This window comes from Euprymna scolopes, chromosome 29, assembly GCF_053919585.1.
Source record: "Euprymna scolopes isolate OS-2025 chromosome 29, ASM5391958v1, whole genome shotgun sequence".
In the NCBI taxonomy this organism is placed as follows: domain Eukaryota; kingdom Metazoa; phylum Mollusca; class Cephalopoda; order Sepiida; family Sepiolidae; genus Euprymna; species Euprymna scolopes.
The window spans coordinates 67,957,217-67,979,645 of record NC_136510.1 but is presented as its reverse complement, the minus strand read 5'-3'; the positions used below and the strand labels follow the sequence as shown (position 1 = coordinate 67,979,645).

The window sequence follows — 22,429 nt, the reverse complement described above, 5'->3', positions numbered from 1 at the left end:
TGTAGCATTAGAACAAATACTACACTTTGCTTCTAGCCAAAAAGCTATTTTAGTAAAGAATGATCTATGGCCCAAGGGCTAAGACCAGTCTTGAATCTGGCCTTTCGAGCTCTTACAGAAGACGTAAAAAAATATTCAGGAAAAATTTTTAAATTGGAAATGTGTGGCAATTTTTCTTTTTGTTCAGAAAATTAAAAGAATGAGATTTTGGAGAACCAATTTCATTAAAAAGCAAAGATAATGAACAAAACAATATAAAACATATTCAGGTCGTTTTATTTTGGTTTGCGTAACTAAAAAAAAAAAAAAAAAAAAATGGTCATTCACTAACATTCCATTTCATAAAAAAAAAAAAAAAGTCTTCTGAGAATGGAAGAAAAATGATTTTTATCGTCCTTTCTTGAAAGTTCCTTTTCCTTTAGGCTTCTTTTTGGCATTGCCATTAGTTTCTTCACTCTGAAAAGAAAAGTAGAATTTAGGATATAATGGAATTTTAATTTGGTGCAAGTTCAGAATTCAACCTTAAACAAAATTTTTTGTACAGGATGAAATGATAAAATTGTTACCCTAGAAAAGGTGACATGATTCCATTTGATGAAAACCAGTTTTCTTTTTTGTTGCAGACCATCTACTAGTTGGCCAATTGTGTACAAATCCAAAGAGTGATAGGAGCCTATCATGTCTGAAAGTGACACACTGTTCAACAAGCAAGATTGGAGATGTGCTGCTGTACAACTCATGCTTTCTACTGAGTCAAGTTATGACAACAGAACCATTGCTAGCGCCCTCAAAATGCATCACTGGATTGCCACAAATAACAGGGACATGCCCAGGGTGATGAAAACAGTTTCCAGTTGCAGTTCTGGTCTTTGGTGAGGTTTCAAGTGAGGGTCACATCATGCCACCTCACATCTTAGAAGTTGGCTTTAAAGTAAACCTCCAAAGTGTATCTGGATGTGCTGAAGAGTGTGGTAATACCCTGGTGTAATCAGCTGGCTTCTGGCAGACTCTGGGTGTGGCAGCAGGACTCAGCACTGGTCCACGTCCAAAGAGACCCAGGCGGCTTCAGAAGGACTTTGTATATTTCTCTCACTGCTCCCCCTCCCTACCTGAACCCACAGAACTACTTTGTTTGGTCATATGTCTATAACATCATCACATGACCTCCCACAACCTCCAAAGCTAGCCTGATTTCCCCCATCCGCCAAGCTCCTGCCGGTGCTTGTGAAAAATGCATGCTATCAATTCTGGACCTGTACCAAGGTGGTAGTTGAGGCTGAAGGTGGCTACATTGAATAGATCTCAGCTATACTACATAATCAAGTTACCTGGATTGATTTTTTTTTCAATAAAAGTTTTAAAATAAAACTGTAGTGTTTTCTTTAGGGTGACAATTTTATGGTTCCACCCTGTACATATCTATCACAGAACAAAAATGTCATTCCAAAAATCATAAATTGATCAAGTTGTTTTTGTTTATTATTTAACTGAGAAAATCAAATTTATGAGCATGCGAGAACATTAAATATCTGTCACATTTAATAAAGTGATTACCTCTCTAAAATAATCAAAATCAGCCTTTTAATAGCTACAATATATCACTAAAAAATCCTAAATTATTAAAAAAAAAAAAATTCCGTGATTTTTCGAGTATGACCTTTTTGTATTTACTTTTTTTTTTCTTTAATGTTCAAATTTGGACTTGGACCCATGTTTTAATTACCTCCATAAAGAAATAGATTGTTTCTTTGCGAATCTAGTTTTAATATTAACTAGCAGTTCAGCCCGGGCCCTATGTACTGTTCATAACTATATATATATTAAAAAATTTGACTCATGTCCAGGTAACCTACATCTACAATTTTCAAGTGTTTAGACCTAAAATTGGCAGAGGAATTTGGTAGAGCCTGTAGAGGTCAACTCTGTAAACTTTGATCTCTTGGCAGCACAATTTTCATCCAAAAACTGATTAAAAAGTTTGCATGTCTGAATACACTTTATGTATAATTTCAAATGTTTAGACCCAAAATTGGCTGAATAGTTTGCTAGAGACCGTCAAGGTCAAGTCTTTTCGACTGATCCCTTGGCAGCCAAATCTTTAGCCAAAAACTGATTAAAAAGCTTGCCCTATGTCTGAATACACTATGTAAAATTTCAAATGTTTAGACCAAAAATTGGCCGAGTAATTTGGTAGAGACAGCGGAAGTCAATTTTTTTTTTTTTTTTTTTAAACTTTGACCCCAATTTTCACCCGTTAACATTTATTGTTTTAGGCTCAAATCAAATTAAAAAGTTTGATTCATGTCCAAGTAATCTACATCTAAAATTTTAAGTGTTTAGACCCAAAATTGGTGGAGAAATTTGGTAGAGTTTTCAAAGGTTAATTGTTTAAAACTTTAACCCCCTTGACATCCAAATTTCTGGTTATAAACTGATTAAAAAGATTTCTCCAATCTCAATACCCCTTATGTCAAATCTCGAGTCTGTAGACTGAAAATTGACAGTAGTTTGGTAGGGAAATGTACACACACACACACACACAAACAATTTCACTTTTATAGATAAGTAATCTCAATAAGTTTAAAAGAAAAAAAAAAAACATCTTGCAAAATATATAATATGAATGTACAAGTCAAATTCTCTCTTAAATGGTTTAGACACAAAAATGTCTGGAAATTTATTTTTCAGCATTACTTTTAATATTATCCAGCTTATTCTTAAAATAAGTTACATTTAAGTTATTTTATATTTCCTAAAGCAATAATAGTATGATAAATTTAATTAAAAAAATAAATCTTGCTATTAATTTAGAGTGATTTGGCTATTTTCTTTGTACGCCGTCCAATTTTAATATCATATCCTAATTATGTCTAGTCACTGCTTTCCAAAACTGAGTACAGTATTCTATTATTCTTAAATATTGACATTTGCTCCCTTAAATATTAATGAAAAAATATATATATAAAATACACAACAGGTGGGGGTAAAAATTAAGCTTCATTTTCTTTCATTTGAAAAACATATCGTTTTAAGTTATAGAATATGATTTAATTTAGAGAATGTAGAATAACAATGGAAGGAGAGTGCAGAAGATTTGTAACTTAGTTCTCTAGCTTTAGTTGTCAGTAATTTGGATACAGACTAAGGTATGAACAAAGCCAGTTGGGTCACCCAGCGGAAAGTGCATGATGTTAAGAAGAACCAAAACACTGAATGATTCCTAGAACATCACTAGATGCTGTATCCAGATGCATCAGATGTTTAACAACCAAAGTGGTGCAGTTAAAAAAATGGTTATTATATTTAAATATTCAGAATTGCTTTTATAAAAATTTCAATCATAGAACAGATAATATAAAAAACTTTTTACAATGCAAACAAGATTTTGATGAATTTAATAAAGAAAAAATTAAAACGAGGGAACAAAAGTGAAAAAAGTACTTACCTTTCTTTTCGTGGTAACTATAGAAGTGACTTTGAAAAAGCTGTCAAGTCGTCCCTGTGTTGAACCCTGACGAGCTTTGTTCAATTTCTTGATGCCATTTCTAATTCTATCCTCACTATAATGATAAACATAGTAATGAAAAGAAAAAGGCCGAAATACAATTTAAAAACAGGAACAATTATTTGAGATATATATTAGCATTAAGAGAAAGGAATATTTACAACAGTACTCAATATCAAAAGATAGAGAAGGGGGGCTTATAAATGATAAATTTGTATTTGAACAAAGTTTGTAGGGACAAGGAGAGGACTTAGTTTATCGATGATTATAAATTAATTATTTGTTTCCCCTCAAGATAGATTTTAATGTGCAGAATTTAACTGTCCCAACAAGCAAAAGTCATGTTTTCAAATTTTATTTTTCCTTCATTTTTTTTTTTTTTTTTTTTTTTTAAAGCTTTTGACTAACTTTAGTACTGAAAGAACTATAAACACTAGCACATGTATATTTTTGCTAGGCTGGGAAGATGTTATCCAAAAGAACAAACATATACTAAACTACCTGATCCATACTCCATACACACATAAGGGGTAATATATCAGATGATACCAGCCACCTTTGAATTGAACATCGAAAATAATACAGTAGTTTGAAATTGTGTAGTTTCAGCTTCAGACAAACAGATACCAAATATCAAAAAGTAATAGATAAAAAAAAAAATTTAATGTACTTATGAGTCACTTCAGGATAAAGGTTAATGAGTTTGTCAGGTGTATGTTGAGACAGCACTGTGAGGATTGGTAAAGATGGTGAAAACCGAGAAGAATTTGATTATTTAAAAGGATGACTCAAGAGCTGATTAATATTTGACTTGAAAACGATCATGTTCTGTTCAGGTGGGGAAGCACAGTTTCACAGTTGAAGAGTTCTAGGAGAGAAACTTTTCTCAAGGAAGTTTCATTTAGATACACAAAAGAAAAAAAATGGAAAACTATTTACAGTGATTGCTAGATGATATTTTATGATGCAGATAATCAAATATGAAAAGTTGAAATAAAAGGAGATATTTTTAATGTTGAACAGAAGAAAATTCTTTGAATGTGTTTGCATGAATTCAGTCACCATGACACTGTTACATAATTATCTCAGCAATGATTAGAGATTATGAAGTACAATGGTTCATTATTTACCTCCTTGAACACAAGGTCAAATGTGGTTTTAGAAGAAAAAAATGTTTGAGCAGCCTCATTAGCATTCCTACTGCAGATCCCTCAGCTGATTAGCAATGAACTAATCCCTTCTTAAAAAGAAAGGGAAGTATGGACCTCTTATGGCTGAACAAAATAATACCTCAGCCCGACAGCAACAAAACCACTATCTGATTTGTATAATTCCATGATTCATTATTTTAGCGTGTAAAAACTTAAAATAACTAATTTTCTTAAGAGAAGTAGGTTTTAAAGATCCCAAATTCTCAATCTTTTAACATACAAAGTTTACTAAAAATTTATTATTTTAAATATAAATTAAAAATTGCAGCAAACACGGACATTTTCTTTTTAAATTTATAAACTTAAGAAATTGCCCTCAGAGAAAAATAATAATTCATTAAAAAAATAAATTAAAATTAAAAAACTAATAAAAAAAAAACAAATTACCATGCAGATCAGTACGACAAAAAAAAAAAAAAAAAAAGTTATTGTGTGAAGAGGTGTTGAATTATTAGTTAGACTCAAATAGCATTTAAACTAATAAACGAAACTTAGCTTTTGATTAACCAAGTTTCATTTATTATCGTTGTACCATGTTATTGGACTTGGCTACTATTTATTAAAAAATTTAGTCAAACCTCAAAAACTGATATGAAAAATTTAATCAGAAAAATCAGCAAGCAGAATAAATCCCAATTATAGTGTTAAAAAAGCTTCAACCAGAACTTGCTCCCATACTTACGAAACTATTTAAGCGCTGCCTTAAGGAGAAGTGCTTTCCGACCCCCTGGAAGACCTCATCAGTTTGCCCTGTATTTAAGAATTCAGGTGATAAGTCATCTCCCTCTCAGTACAGACCAATAAGTCTCCTCTGTGTTATGAGTAAGTTGCTGGAATCAATATTAAATAGAGAAATAGTCAACCACCTCAGCAGGAATAACCTTCTTAGTGACACACAATATGGTTTCCGCTCTGCAAGATCTACCGCAGATGTGCTGACGGTTATATCCCACAGGATTAGTGAATCTCTTGACAAAGGCTTCCTTTCTAGGGCAATTGCTCTTGACATATCAAAGGCCTTCGACAAGGTATGGCATAAGGGTCTACTTCACAAGATTTCCAGCTACGGTATAACTGGAAATGTTTTCTCAATCATTAAATCATTTCTCTCCGATAGAGAGTAGTGGTAGATGGACAAAAATCGGAGGCCTGCAATATAAATGCTAGGGTCCCTCAGGGGTCAATCCTGGGCCCAACTCTCTTCCTGATCTACATCAATGACCTCCCTAAACACATACTTAAATCATTCGTTGACATCTATGCTGATGACACGACCATCTACAGCAACACATCAAAGGCTGTAAATGACAAAGTTCTCTCTGATTCTCTCTCCTCTGATCTCGAGCGCGTGGTTCAGTGGGGGAAGATGTGGCTAGTTACCTTTAATGCATCCAAAACCAAACTCCTATCCTTACATCATAAACGCTCTGATCCCCATCTGGCATCAATTGTGATGGATGGCTCTCGTCTGGGTGAGGCCCCGTGTTTTGACAAGCTTCTGGGTTTGACCTTTACTCCTGATCTGAAATGGAACACGTACATCAAGTCTGTTGCCAAAGTCGCTGGAAAGATGGTGGGATCCTTCTACCGCTCCAGAAGATATCTCACTACTGATGCAATTCTCTATCTATATAAAAGCCAAGTACGTCCAAGGATGGAATACTGTTGCCATATCTGGGCAGGAGCTGCCAAAAACAGCCTATCATGCCTTGACAGAGTACAAAATAGACTTTGTGGCTTAGTGGGGGATGCCCTTTTCTCTACCCTGTAACCCCTCTCTCACAGAAGAGACGTTGCGAGCCTATCCTTGTTTTATCGTTATTTTCATGGCAGGTGCTCGTCTGAACTCCAATCCCTGGTCCCCCCTCGCCAATCTTTCACGAAAAACACCAGTCTAGCTGAATCCACTGTGAAAAATTTCCCCCACTCTATATCTGTGCCTAAATCAAAACGCGGATTCCATGAACAAAGCTTCTTTCTTAGAACTGCACGCCTGTGGAACTCTGTTCCGTCTGCCTGCTTCCCTCCGGACTACAACTTGGATGTCTTCAAGTCTAATGTTAACAAATTCCTAATGAACCGCCCCCTTAAGTAAACACTCCATCAAATCTCCACACTAACGTAATGTACTTGCAATAACCCTTATCCCTGAGTGGCTCCCAGGCCTTGATAAGTGGTGATCACTGTGTAAAAAAAAAAAAAAAAAAAAAAAAATCATATTTTCAATTAAATATTAGATCTTTTTTTTTTTTACTTTATAAATAAAAATATTTTTCTGTATAAACTGCAATTTTTTTTTTTTTAATTTGCAAACAAAATAACAATTAAAAGCTAAAATAAGTCCAGTGCATCCTGGGCAATGCCGAGGATGCACAGACAGATCTTGAAATTCCGAGACGAAATGAAGAATGGACACTTATAAGAATCTTTAAACAATTAGCATTCTAAGCAGATTACACATTTGAATTATCCTCTACTCTATAAAGACCAATTGGGATTTATAAATATACGCACTTCCACCCTGTCCCACAAAAGTTATGTACCCTTTTCTGGTTCTCGGATTAAATCACTTTTAAGTGGTGAAGAAAAACCAGAAAACAGACAACTAATTCGGAACTGACCCCGCCTCCTGAAAAGGATTCGGAATGAAATCCTCAACTTTATTAAAAATTTTATTTTAGTAACATATTTAGATAACTTGTGAGTGCGAACAATGGAGAAGCATTTTTGATGGAGGCTGTACATTAGTGCATTAAATGACAAGTCAATTTGTTGAAGAAACAAAAAACATACCAAAAACTGATCTTCATAGAAATAAGTGTTACTTTTTTAAAAATTTGTTGAGCAACTATAACATTTTTAAAATATTTTATTAACAATGCTTTAAGCCGTTTGCTTAAAAATAACATGAAAATATGCATTAATGCCTGAAAGTAACGTACTTAAACTGTTTTTCTTCAACCATGAATTTTATTAAGCCTTCTTCATCAGGTTCAGACCATTTCAACTGAAAAAAATAAATAAAATACAAGAATTTAATAAATAATAACATCTTGCTCTTCATTAAAATCCTTGAATTATTAATCAATCTAGTGTCATTTCATCATTTTGTTAACATTAAGCTTTTTTCTGATCATCCCTAAATGCATATGCCATACACCAAACAAGGTAGGGGAAGCTAGAGTAATAGAGCTTGATATATCTAAAGCCTTTGATAAGATCTCACATGAAGGTCTTTTCATGAAAATTAATTTGTATTTTGCTATTACTTGAAGAATATTTAATATAATCAGATTCTTCCAAGCCCCCAAGAAGGATCCAGTAATGCAGGTGTATTTGAGCAGTCAACACTTATTCCTAATCTTCATAAACAACCTCCCTGTTAAAATTGTGTCCAAGATGTGAATATTTGCTGATGACACCACTTATTGAGATATGGGTAAAACGAAAACAACATATCCAAGACTGAATCCTTAGAAAAAGTCAGAGTATAGTTGAATGGTGATGTAAATTTTGCAATGAATTGTTTGCTAAAACTTGACCAAGGTCATACTGAATCATGTGTAAGATGTGCAAGTAGATTTTTTAATAGTTTTTGAGTTTTAGCTGAATAAGACAACACGAAAATACATCAGTTTGTAAGCTTTATTGGGAAATATTTTTGTCAAGGTTTCTTAATTGAGTGATCCTACTTCTAAATTAGAAAAACATGCTTATTATCTTTTGCATTAAATGAAAATTTCATGCTAACAAACTAATCTGGAATATTATCAGAACGAATAACATTAACTTTGAAGAATTATAATATCCCCCAACATTTGAAAAAAACTTGATCCTAGAATTAAAGAATATTTTAACATGTACTTTGTGAATATAGGAAAACTCTTCAGGAAACGTTGATTCATTGAACTTGATCAGCATCTGTTATTGGATTAAATACAGGGTGTCCCAATAAAATGTATACACTAAAAGTTTCATACATCAAAATACTGTAAACAAATGTAGAAGCCAGCTAACTCTTGAAGGTGTTCAAGTCATTTGCATTTGTGGTCCAGGAACAGCTGGCAACACTTACTAATCAAATCCAAAACATTCCTTATCAGTTCAGTTGAGATGCTGGCACATCCTCCTTCAATGGCTGCTTTCAACTCAGTCATGGTTGCTGTTTTTTTTGGGGGTGAACCTTGTGTTTAAAATGTCTCCTCACTTCTTCAAAGAATCCATGAGGATTAAATCCGCTGATCGTGGATGGCACTTGTTACTTACTTTTCATCCTACTCATCTGTTTGGCAGGTGACCATAAAGATAGGCTGTTATGTCATGATGATAGTGGCGATGTGGTACATTCTACTGGAAGTAACATTCTTTATTCCTAAACATCTCTTGGAAACGTTGGATGACATATTCATGTAGCAAGTTGAGATAATTTAAAGAGTGTATACATTTTATTGGGACACTGTATGTATGAAATTTTTTTTAGAATTTCCAAAGATTTATAATGTCTTATCTTTATATTATGACACTACTAGTGTCATAATATACCCCCCTCTCTCCCTTCATTTATTTACATCTTTTTTCTAACTACTTCATATGCTCTTCCTCTCACCACTTTAAACATTCATACACAGGTGTGCATGACAACAAACAAAATATCATCAGAATATACAAATAAAAAATAAAATAAATATAAGCAACAACAAAATAATACTTACATTAATTTCATCAGGGTTACCAACTTCAGGAGACTGAAATAATTTTCTTGCTTCCTTAAAAAAAAAAAAAAAAAAAAAAAAAACAATTTTACATTTTCTTTCTAAATAAAGAGAGATTGAAAGCATTAAAAATGTTGGTGAAAAAAAAAATGGCAACTGATAAAATAATTTTGTAAGAATTGTTTTCTTCTCTTTATCCAAATATGTTTAGTGTACACTGGGGTGTGTGAGAAAGCAAATGAAGGGCAGAGATAAGTCAACAGAGTGTAATAGAGGGAAGGGTAGAGGTTTGTGTGTGTATGTAAATCAATAATAGGATCTCTTTCACTCAAGGACTATCTCCAAACAAATTATGGATATTTTCCATCTAGCAAGTTCTAATTATTTTTGTTCTGAAAATATTAACTTATTTCACCACCAACATAGAGCTTACCATAAGATAGAGATGGATGTATGTTTTCTAACAACCCTCCCACCCCCTAAGCTATCTCAACTTACCATACAATATCATAAGACAATTCTGTGAGCACTTTACGATAATATTGTTTTGTTTTTTTTACGTTTCTGAATTTTTGAGATGATGATTAATTTGGATTCTTCAGACTACATGGCATAGTAGATAAAGTACTTGGTAAATTCAGTTGTAAAGTTATACTCTTCTGGAGGTTGAAAGTTCAATCCTCAGTACAGGTGATACTAAAAAGCCAATAGTGAATTACTTTAGACTTCTATCCAGCCATGGTTGATGAAACAAGAGCCTACTACCTTAGTGGTTTAAATAAAAGATTCCATTCAAAACTATGCAGATTCCAGAGTTCGACAAGATACACTTGAAAAAGATCAGAAGTCATATTGACTGAAAAATTGTAGAAATAACACTATGGACTATTTGCAAAGTATAGGCTGCTATCACCAACTAAATATCTGGTGCTACACACATCAACTGTTGGGGTCGGCCAAATCTATTCATCCACATGAACAGGTTGGATGATGCATGCACTGTAGTGCTGTAGGGTTACACTAGCATTACAAGTGTATGCTGTATTTTCGTGGACATCGGCAACATTACATACCTAATGTGCTTCAACAAGTCATATCTTTTTTATTTATGAGTCAATTTTTAAAAGAATTACATTGATGAAAAGAGAATAGAATAAGCATTCCAATGATGTTAATTTATTTTTCTTTTATGCGTTCAATGTTTTTATGCTCCAAGTTAAAAATGAAAAAAAAAAAATGGTAAAAAATGACGACAGTCAAAAGGGAAACTGTTTTCAATGTTTACATTTTATACGTTATGTTTGGATACATATGCGCGGGTCAAATTTGATTGGATATGGCTGAAATTTTACAGGCTATATAAGCATAAAAGTCCATCTCTACTGGACTTTGATTTATATTTTTACGACCACAGGAAGCAAAGTTACGACCGAGCAAAGTTGACGAAGAATATTTCAAAATTGATGAGATAAATCGGTATATATCATCCATTTTCATATAGATAATAGTTTCAGAATTATTTTCATGTATAATATGTAAATATTTGATAATTATTAATTGTGCGGAAATTTCTTTAAAATGTTATCTTTTATAGAAATTCAAATCCATTTAACGAGGAATCGTTATCGAGGCGACTTTGTTTGTATTCTCTTAAAAATAAGAAACTGTTTTTTCTGCTTTCAAAACGAAAGCAGAAAAATCAATTTCATCTTTTATTCTGAATTTGTCAATTTAAAAAAAAATATTTTCAAGTTATTCAAATTTGATTTCCAAACAATACAGAGCCAAAACTATTTTGTTTTTAACGCTTTTAGTACACATGCACTAAAAGCGTTAAAGAACAACAAAATGTACATGCATTTCTCTTACCATTGTATTCATTACTTTTTACTTGTACTTAAAGGTAGAATTGTGTTTTTTAGTGGTAAAAATATATAACAAATAAAAAGGTACTTGTGCACTTATGCTACCATGCTGAAATAATAACATTTAGAAACCCATTCTTAACATAGGGAAGGAAGGGTGTTTTGTTAACTATTCTGTACTGTGTCACCTAACAAATAATGTGAAACTTGAATTTATTTTTAACTCATTGGTCAAGACCATTTTTTCGAATCTGTAAAACAAACCTGTTTCTTTTTAAACTGAGGATATCTAAATAATAATAATAATAATAATAATAATAATAATAATAATAATTAGGCGATTCGATAAAGAATTTCATTGTGATGCATTTTATTTCCCCCTTAACATTTTTCTTTAAAATGACTACCTTTTAAGGTTTTGGGGTATGCTGAAAACGAATATCACATTTAAATTTTCTGCAAATAAGTAGCTTTCCACGTATTAAGCAATGTCATTTCTTATGTTATTGCTGGTGGCCATTTTGGTATGTGTGTTTGCGCATAGTTTCTCGGGGTTACGTTTGCGTGCTCGCGTGTACCAAGATGGCCACCAGTGATAACATAAGAAATGATATTGCTTAATATAATATATAAATAATTTAAAATGGAAACAAGGTAAATAAATTACCGTTTCATTTCTTTGTTTACATAGTTGAATTTTCAGTAAAACAACAGAATAGAAATGACAAAAATTACCATCAACTGGTGAATATATAGTTGTTGCTCATAAGGATTTCTGGCATCCTGGTATCATGAAAGCTACATCAAGGATTCATGTAGAGTTGATTTATGGTTGCATCTCAGAAAATAGGGGTATATTTTGGGCCAGCTAGAGAGGATTTACAAAATTGAAAATTGGACTGGTCCCAAAATGCATAAGTTCTGGTTGACTATGGGAATTTCCATCTTTTACAGAAATACAAAATCTATATGAAAAATTTTCTTCGATTTATTTTTGAGATTAATTCATATCTACTCAATTTTTTTTTTCTTTGAGGAGAGTAGTAAATACCGGTCATGAATTCTCTGTAGGCATTCAATGGCTACACCCCAGATTAAGCTCTCCTTTGGTGAGGAGGCAGAGAAATTCCTGCTCTCAATAAAGCTATATTTAAATACAACTATAATACTTAGTTTTGTCCATGAATAGACACCCATTGTATGATACCATACGACAGTTTTAAAAAAATTGAAATTTGTACATCTTAATTTATAATTCATGGCTTCTGGTAAAGAGATACATCAGATTTGACTGCATAATCAGAAAAAGCACACAATTTTACATAAGAGTGCCAAGTTTCATGAGAATAGCTTGAAAAATAAATAAATGGTGGCAAAATTACCGAATTTCTTGAAATGTTGAGGTCTGTAATTTAGTCCACTTATGTCCACAGAAAAGCATAAATTTTGGCACTTAAAATTCACAACTTTTGAGCTACTGATGGTATTTGCATAATTAAAACGGTTTTAAGTATTTTTTACATAGCTTTTTTTCATGCAAGTTGATAAAATGACAACTATCTAATAAGAAAAAAAAAAAAAAAAAAAAATCAACTTGTAATGCTAGTTACACATATGAGATATTTTGGATAGTTTAAGATGATAAAGCACTTTTTTTTTTTAAACATTAAAATAAAAGACAAGAAAAAGATACAAATCTTACTTGGTACATCCACTTGTCAGGAATCTCATATTTCTGATGAAAAAAAAAAAAAAAAAAAAAAAAAGAAACAGATAAATATTACAAGTTTAATCACTGGTAACTAAAACTAAATATTAGTTTGGCCAAAATTCCCTGCTTTGAAAATAAACAAAAATAAAAAAAAGTCTGTATGATGTGTGTATCAGTGATGTAAGGAAAATATTGTGTACCCAAAATTATGTAAATTGGTCAAATAGTTTTGTTTTTAAATAAGAAAATTAAATTTTTTGGCTTAATTACAAACAATGATCTTGCTACAATATTTTGAAAACAGTTTGAAGGAACAAGAGATAACTCCAAATAATTTAAACTTACAAAATTTTAAAAAGCCATTCTTAACATGGCAAGGAGGGGCAGCGGAAAAACTCAAATTTGCTTTATTTATAAAAATAAAATTACTTGAGTAATTTACTTGATCTTTGATGTACAATATTTTCTGTCATAGATACATATATCATATGGAATTTTCTTTATTTTGGGTTTTCATAGGGGGGGGTCTTCTGGACAAGCACCTTAGTTTGTAATATCTCCGATTAATTCATGCCTAAATAAATAAATAAATAAAAAAGAAATGAAAAATATGCACATTTATTTACTAACAATAAATTAAATCAAAAACATAAGTATACCCCAAATGCACAGAAATAATGTGTTAACTGCCTTAAAGTGCTAAAAATGGACAGAAATGAGGACGGAAAGAGAAATCATTTTGAGATTTGTAGTACAAATTTTGGAAGAAAATACTATAAATTTAATTTTCTGCAAATGACTAAGCTTTTCATTGAACCAAGAAGAAGAAAGGCAGATTTTAGTAATGCTCTAAATGTAAGATCACATCATTACATTTGAAGAAGGACTATTGATGTACTTTGTTATACTACTGCATACCATAAAAGTACTCTACATTGCTTGGGAGTCAGTGCTCGATGTTCTAGATAGAGTAGACATGTGCAAAAAAATGTGGCATGCTTGGGGAAGAGGAAGACAAAATAACTTAGCATTGCTCGGGAATAAATTAAATATATTTTTGAAACTTGAAATTTTTAATACAGTAAAACAAGCGAGAGAAATGGGGTGAGTTGAAATTATATATATATATATATATATATATATATATATATACGCCTATAGATTCGTTTTTCTTTTGTGTGTATTGATATTCATATTAAAAACCCTCTTTCCTATTTATTTAAAAAGAAAATACAATTTTCTTATATATGGATTGCGGAATTGCATTCACTAGCAAAAGGTCTAGCTAATTTGCATATTCTTTTTAACATTCATTTTAATTAATTCCCTGTTAGTTTTTTCGGTTTTCTTATGGGATGATCATCTTTAGTTAACTATTACGTGTAATGATATTCATGCAGATAATCTACATGATTTATACTTGCATAATATTTATGTAAACATTTTACAGTAAACACAAAACTGTTTCCATATATGTTTATGTATACATATATATTTTTGTTTAATAAATTTTGCTTACCAAACTCCTCCTAGAGTTTTTGGTCTACAGACATGAAACTTCATATAAAAGTGTGTAAATTAAAAAAAAAAAAAAAAAAAAAAAAAAAAAAAAAAAAAGAAATTTGCCAGGTGAAGGTCGAACGCCGGTATTACGAATGCATAACGTAGTTAGCTATTGGTTCATGTTTTCATTTTTAGCCTTGCAGTAAATATGTTTTCATAGCCCAGTCATTGACGGCAGATGCAAAATAAATCGTGAGCTGAACGTTTGGTTTCGATTCTCGGTGGTGGTGCATGAGTCTTTTTTTTTTTTTTTTTAATACTTTTTAAATCATTACTAAATATTGTATCCAATCTATCTATCTATAAAAGTGAACGTATCTGTGTACGTACATTTTCCAATGCAATAACTGTCAATTTTTAGTCTACAGACGCTAAATTTGATATACAGGATACTGAGATTTGGGCCAGAAATTTGGCTGTTAAGTGGTCAAAGTTCAATGATTTGACCATTGAGAACTCTACCAAACTCCTCCGACAATTTGGGGTCTAAACACTTGAAATTTTAGATATAGGTTCCTTGGACATGGATCTAACTTAATAACTTCATTTGAGCCAAAACAATAAATGTTAAGGGGTCATAATTGGGGTCAAAGTTAACAGCTTTTTTATATTTTTTTTATTTTGCTGAACATGCACCTCCAAATACACGGGCACCCATGCTAGTATATATATATAAAAGTGAACGTGTCTGTCTGTGTACATTCCCTATGCAATAACTCTCTAAATGTTTAGTCTACAGACTCAAAATTTGATATACAGGGTACTGAGATTTGGGAAAATCAATGTAATCGGTTTTCGGCCAGAAATTTGGCTGTTAAGGGGTCAAAGTTCAATGATTTGACATTTGAGAACTCTACCAAACTCCTCTGACAATTTGGGGTCTAAACACTTGGAATTTTAGATATAGGTTCATTGGACATGGATCTAACTTAATAACTTAATTTAAGCCCAAAACAATGAAAGTTAAGGGGTCATAATATGGCTCAAAGTTAAAAAAATTGACCGCTTTTTTTTTTTTTTTTGCTCAACATACACCTCCAACCACCCGAGCAACACCCGGCTGAAATGCTAGTATATATATATATATATATATATATATATATTCCAGCAAAACAGGTAAAGGAACTTGGTTGGTCTCTATTGGCCTAAAGTTGATGAACTGTTTGTATTCAGTTAGAAGAGATGGTTGTGTCTCATTTGTAGGAAAACCGTCAGATGATTTTACATCTCTTAAAATAGATTATTTGTTTTAAACTTAAGTTGTGATAGTTATAGTGAAAATTATCTTGTTGAAACGGTGACCAAGACCACATGATTGACATAGCCTGTGTAAAAAATCAAATTTGGACAAAGACAAGTGAATGATCATGACTTGTGCAGAGAACATAAACAATTTTATAATAGTAAAATTTCAATAAAAGTTATTGTATAAACATTCAGAATTACATTAAAATATAATGTGCCAAATTATGCATTTGTATATCATTATTGCAGTTGGACAATTTGTGGGCCTACTGATATGGAAATGTGATTCAATATGGAATATGTGATGAAATTGCTAACCTTTGAACCAACTTAGATATAACTTGCTTTATAGGAAATCAACCATTTTTTTCTTACTGCTGATAATAGAACAGAGGTTATTTTATCTTTAATTTGAAGGAAATTACAGATTTGTACCTTTCCCAACTGTTAGCGCATAATTGAATATAATACAATTGATTAGATTTGAAATCTGCATAACGGCATCCATTAGACCAATCACACACTGGTTTACAATGTAACATTTTCATTACAATGATCAAAACAACAGTAAGAAAGGTTACACATAGGAACACACATGCATATGTGCACTTAGGAGTTATTGCTGATGAGCAATCAAGAAACAATAAAAGTATCTTTGTTTTACATACGAGTGTAGTTAGTCTTCATTCTTGATTGTCACTTTTATCATATGGCTGCTTCCTGCATCATTTAATGACCGAGGTCAGCTATTTAGCTCAACACATATAAAAGTCATGCGTAGGAACAAGACTTATTGGTGGTTTTAAAGATTTTGTGTAACATAGGGTCAGAATATATAACAATAAATTATGCAAAAACGTAATAAGATAAAAAAACGTAAAAAAAAAGTCTCAAGATATGAGAAACGTATCAAGATATGAAAAACGTATCAAGATATGAAAAACGTATCAAGATATGAAAAACGTATCAAGATATGAAAAACGTATCAAGATATGAAAAACATATCAAGATATGAAAAACGTATCAAGATATGAAAAACGTATCAAGATATGAGAAACGTATCAAGATATGAAAAACATATCAAGATATGAAAAACATATCAAGATATGAAAAACATATCAAGATATGAAAAACGTATCAAGATATGAGAAACATATCAAGATATGAAAAACGTATCAAGATATGAGAAACATATCAAGATATGAAAAACATATCAAGATATGAAAAACATATCAAGATATGAAAAACGTATCAAGATATGAAAAACGTATCAAGATATGAAAAACATATCAAGATATGAAAAACATATCAAGATATGAAAAACGTATCAAGATATGAGAAACGTATCAAGATATGAAAAACATATCAAGATATGAAAAACATATCAAGATATGAAAAACATATCAAGATATGAAAAACATATCAAGATATGAAAAACGTATCAAGATATGAAAAACGTATCAAGATATGAAAAACATATCAAGATATGAAAAACATATCAAGATATGAAAAACGTATCAAGATATGAGAAACGTATCAAGATATGAAAAACGTATCAAGATATGAAAAACATATCAAGATATGAAAAACGTATGAAGATATGAAAAACGTATCAAGATATGAAAAACATATCAAGATATGAAAAACATATCAAGATATGAAAAACATATCAAGATATGAAAAACATATCAAGATATGAAAAACATATCAAGATATGAAAAACGTATCAAGATATGAGAAACATATCAAGATATGAGAAACGTATCAAGATATGAAAAACGTATCAAGATATGAGAAACATATCAAGATATGAAAAACATATTAAGATATGAAAAAACGCATCAAATATATCTAGTGAACAATGTGCCAAAGAGATACAAACAATTGCATTAAAAATAGAATCCTAAATAGATTTCCCAATTGGAGTCTCTGAAATAGCGAACAAATGTCTGACATCAAGCAAAGACAAAAAACTAAGAGAAAAAATAAAGGCAGAACTGACCTTGGTATCAATATTTTCCAGGATCTTTTCGATTGATTTATGCTGTTTGATGAGTTCAATTGCTCGTTTGGGGCCAATTCCTCTGATTGAATCACAATAATCACAGCCAAGCAGGATACACAAGTCGATAAACTTGAAGCATAATTTTCAAGAAATAATTTTAAATGGTATATCATAACAAAATATACAAATTCAAAATTATAGTTTGTTATCGCTATTAGGTGAAATGTATTTTCCACATATCAAATGAAAATAAAACCAGTAAAATATTGTATCTTTAAAATATTGAGGAACATCCAATTTTAAAAGTATTATTTTAGCTAATGTCTCTTTATCATAAAATACCATTGCATATATTGTATGTAGATCCATATTTGGGGGACAAAACTACAGAGAACATAATTAGAATAGATATGGTTTTTGGTAATTTAGGTATTATAGTGTTGCAGTTTTAGATGGACAGACATAGATATAGATAGTTGAGAATTATTGATGCAAGGGAAAATTATGCCCACAGAGAGGAAAGATTTGTAGTCGATTTATTTTTTTCCAATATACTGATTTAATCTTATTAAACTATAGGTATAAAAAAATATACACCGATTAAAATCTCAGCATTCTTAGTAATAATAGTTTTTTTTAAACAAAAAAACATTAGTAATACTAAACTTTTAAAAAGGCTATAAAAAGACAGGAAAAATAGAAAAGAAATCTCAATTGTAAATCGTTTATATTTCTGCTATTTCAGATTCCTTTGAATTTGTCTTAAAAATATTTGTTTAATTGTTTCTGTCAAAAATTACATCAAATATGCGAACTGAAAAGAATAAAAAAAAGTACTTCAACAAGCTATTCATTTTTATATGAAACATAACATACGAGATTCATTTATGCACTTTAAAAATGACTATTTAAAAATGTAGATCTTATAGGGAGTATTTATAGGGAGTATATATATAGGCTGTTTTATTTATTTTTGTGGTGTAGCCAGTCAGGAGTTTAGTTTCAAATTCATAGGTTTAAGGTTCAATCTTAGCACAATATGTAAAATGCTCAATTATATAATAGATTAATTATTTACACAGAAAAAGATGAGATAAGGTCGGAAGGTAGGCAGAATCAAACCAGCATCCCCTATAAAAAATTGTTTGGTCAGCCTCATCAGCAAGCAACTCTAGAGTGGAGGCAAAGCCTGGGAGGATGAACCTCCTAAAACTACCCAGAACCATAAGACAGAAGAAAGGCCTCCATCATTCACAATGGTCCACAGCTGTCAAACTATTGTTGAGAACAAATCTTCAACATGGTAGAGGTGAATGTAGACAGTCTTGATTTTTTTGCTTTCCATAAAATAAATCTGAATGGGATGAATTTATTATCTGTTGTCTCATGCTCCCTCATTTTGGAGGGATTGCTGACAGGATTATACAAATATCTTTGAGTTTTGGAGAGCTGGACGCGCCCCGTTTAAAAACTGATCGTATGCAAGTAAACACGGAAAATATTTTTTCTATCGTTTTCTCAACACTTGCTAGGCTTTAATATCATAGAAATAAAGAAAAATAGAATTACTCATAAAATATTCAATTAAAAGTTGTTACTACACTAAATGTTTTTTTTTACTTATCTAAAATATTTAATTAAAACAAAATGTTACAACACCAAGCATTTTTAGTTTGTAAGTTTATGCAAAGGTTTAAATTTTGTGCTCCGCATCCTAATCTCTTAGAATTCTTTGAGGGGGAGACAAAAAAAAAAAAAAAAAAAAAAAGACAGTTTAAAAATCTTTTTAATTTGTTTAATAAATTGTCCAAATTGCAAATTGAATATAGGAAGAGGTGGGTAGTCTTTTTATGGCTCTCCCTGCCCCCATTTACTCTATTTTAGTTTTTAATTTTTTTTAACTGAAGATGTTGAGTGTGCACTGGTTACTTGTCCTTTCTACTTGCAAGTTAAGACAAGTTTAAATTTGAATGGTTAAAACATGTCACGACTTGCCAACTTCTATCAAAAGTCTTACTGAAACAAGTTTGAGCGCATTTAAGTTTTTATCTTTCATTCCTATGCATAGAATTCGAAAATAATATCCGTATAACTCATTTAGTAAATAAGTATAAATATAATCAACTAGAGAAAAAAATGTTTGTATTAAAAATAAGAAAATTAAAATTGTATTCTGGAACAATGAAGAAGAGAAAAAGAGAGGGGGAAAGGAGAAGAATTATGACATTACATTTCATAAATAGTTAGAAATTCCAAGATTTTTTTAAAGAAATATAAAATGTATACAACGAATATTGGCCCAACAGGTCACAGGTGGTCTGGCTAGTATTAAAAATAATGTTTTTTAAACAGGAGTCACTTGTCTCCCATGGCATAAATCTCAACTGTAAATAGAGGAATATTAATCAATATATATATATTAATTTAGCTGATCAGTATTATCTTTTTTCTGTATAAAATAAAAGATAACTTGTGTTTATATTTTAAGTAAACTCTGAAACCACTGCACTAATTGTGCTGACATTTGTGAAAAATGCAGATAACCCATTAAATTGATGATTATCTTATATATGCAATCATTTGTAGAAATAAAAAATATATATAATTGATAAATATTGTTAATTCACTTTGTAACTTTATTCCAAGGTTTCTAATGTTCTATAATTAAGAGTAGTATTTTAAATATTATATTTAAATAGAAACAAGGTATATATTTTTATTAAACAAAAGAAAATAAAAAACGAAACGAAAAAAACAAAAACAAAAAAAAACGAAACGAAAAAAAAAAAAACACTAATTCTTAACAGAAATATTTCTACTATTCTTTTAAGTATTTATAAGTTACCTCCCCTTTTATTACAAGTTCAGACTTGTCTCAACTTGTTTGCCGGAGAATCGACAAGCTTGACATGTCTTAACATGCCCTTCCCCATTCGAAAAAACACGTTCAGACAAATATAAACAGGTTTCTGTTTGATTTTATCTTCTTTCTCTTCTTTTCTTTGAATAATATTCGCAGTGTTAAGGATAACCTGAAAATAGTCCATCCAGGCTTGTTTGAAAGGAAGTCCCCCCCCCCCGCTTTATTATTTTTTTTAAAACTAGATATACGCATACAACGTTGCCTGAGAGTGTTTTAACTTTCACGTTTCTTTTGTAACTATATCGTTTGTTTTTTTTTTAATTTGCATTTTGAAAATCAAGATATGACCATAATAAAGGCGAAATTTTCGATCTCCATAACAAATAATAGTAAAAACTTGTAAAATAAAATTGATTCATTGTAAATTTTGTAATTTTTTCTCAAGTTATTTTTTTTTTATTCCATAAAACCGATGAATTTTCTCAAAATTCCCCCAAAAGCTAAAAACAGGGAAAATTGGAACCGCATGTTATTTCTACATATTTTGATGCAAGCAATGAAAATGCAATTTAAAAAATTCTCTCAAAAATCAAATAATAGATCGACTTTGTTAATTTTTTTTTCAGACTTATTTAAAAAAAAAAAAAAGAAAAAGAAAAAAGGCTGAACTATATATAAACAGAAATATTAAAGAAAATTCTCATACTATCAAAAAAAAATGTTAGTCTAATTTCTGATTTCAAAAACGATTTAATTTTTTTTTTTAAACTTAATTTTCCATTGTTGATACAAATGATGAATATTTCTTGCTTTTTTAAAATTTATCAGTAAAACTAAAATCATAATAAAATCAAGCTACAATGAAGCATACATGATCCCGAGATTGCAGTGAACGAGGCATAAAAAAAACATGATTAAGTTCAGCATTGTCCCCCCCCCCGCTAGTTAGCCCCAAAAGTCCCCAGGGGACATCAAATCCTGGTCAAAATGAACAAACGGTGCAATTTTAGGTCTTAACATATGTAAATTTAAGTTCTGAACCATACAAAAAAAAAAAAAAGGAATGACTAAGCCCCCCACCCTAATTTAACCCCCAAAGTCCCCAAAGCCTAACATATTTAAATTTGAGTCCAGCGCCATGCAAAACTGCTAAATAGACATACACAGAAAATTTTGGACAAATATGGTAAAATAGTCCCAAAAATGAAGTGTTTTTATTAGCCCATAAAGAGCCCCTGGGCACACCCAAGAGTTATCGCAAAGTATAAAACAAAATTATATAGAAATCAGTTAGTTACAACTTTTCAGAAAGTTTTATAAAAATCCAACATATCAATTTTTTTTAATAAGCACAAAAGTGTAAATTTTAGCCATTTTAATCCGAAAGGCACCCCTAGGGGGGCAGCCGGAGTTTTCCTGGAAAATCTGTTCTGTAACATTTTTACTCCTATCATGTTTAATGTTTGTGCAAAATGTCAAAAAATTCCAAAGAGTAGTTATTGAGAAAAGTGTGGATAGATGAACAGACAGGTTCACCCTCTTTTTGTCGGGAGGACTATAAAACTTCACTAGGTAAGCTTTTAAAGAATGAAATTAATTTACAAAGTTCCAAATTAAAAAAAAAAAAATTAGAAATAAAACATTTTTGCCAAGAAAAATGTTGTCAAGCATTATTGATAATTAAGTGGTGCCTGAAAAATGAAGTAATTTCAACAAGGTATAAAAATTAGGCAACTATGGAATAAATAT

General features: G+C 31.0%; 1 protein-coding gene across 1 annotated transcript in view; it reads right to left on the bottom strand.

Moving 5' to 3' along the window:
* Window positions 1-257: 257 nt before the first annotated feature.
* LOC145252689 (flap endonuclease 1-like) overlaps window positions 258-22,429 on the bottom strand; it is a 53,912-nt gene continuing 31,740 nt past the window's right edge. The window contains exons 8-13 of the mRNA XM_080112510.1: window positions 17,815-17,946; window positions 12,996-13,028; window positions 9,429-9,482; window positions 7,659-7,723; window positions 3,446-3,560; window positions 258-456 (exon numbers count right to left, since the gene is read on the bottom strand). Coding sequence (XP_079968636.1) covers window positions 388-456; window positions 3,446-3,560; window positions 7,659-7,723; window positions 9,429-9,482; window positions 12,996-13,028; window positions 17,815-17,946 — 468 coding nt within the window. The 3' untranslated portion in view covers window positions 258-387. The remainder of the gene's footprint in view (window positions 457-3,445; window positions 3,561-7,658; window positions 7,724-9,428; window positions 9,483-12,995; window positions 13,029-17,814; window positions 17,947-22,429) is intronic.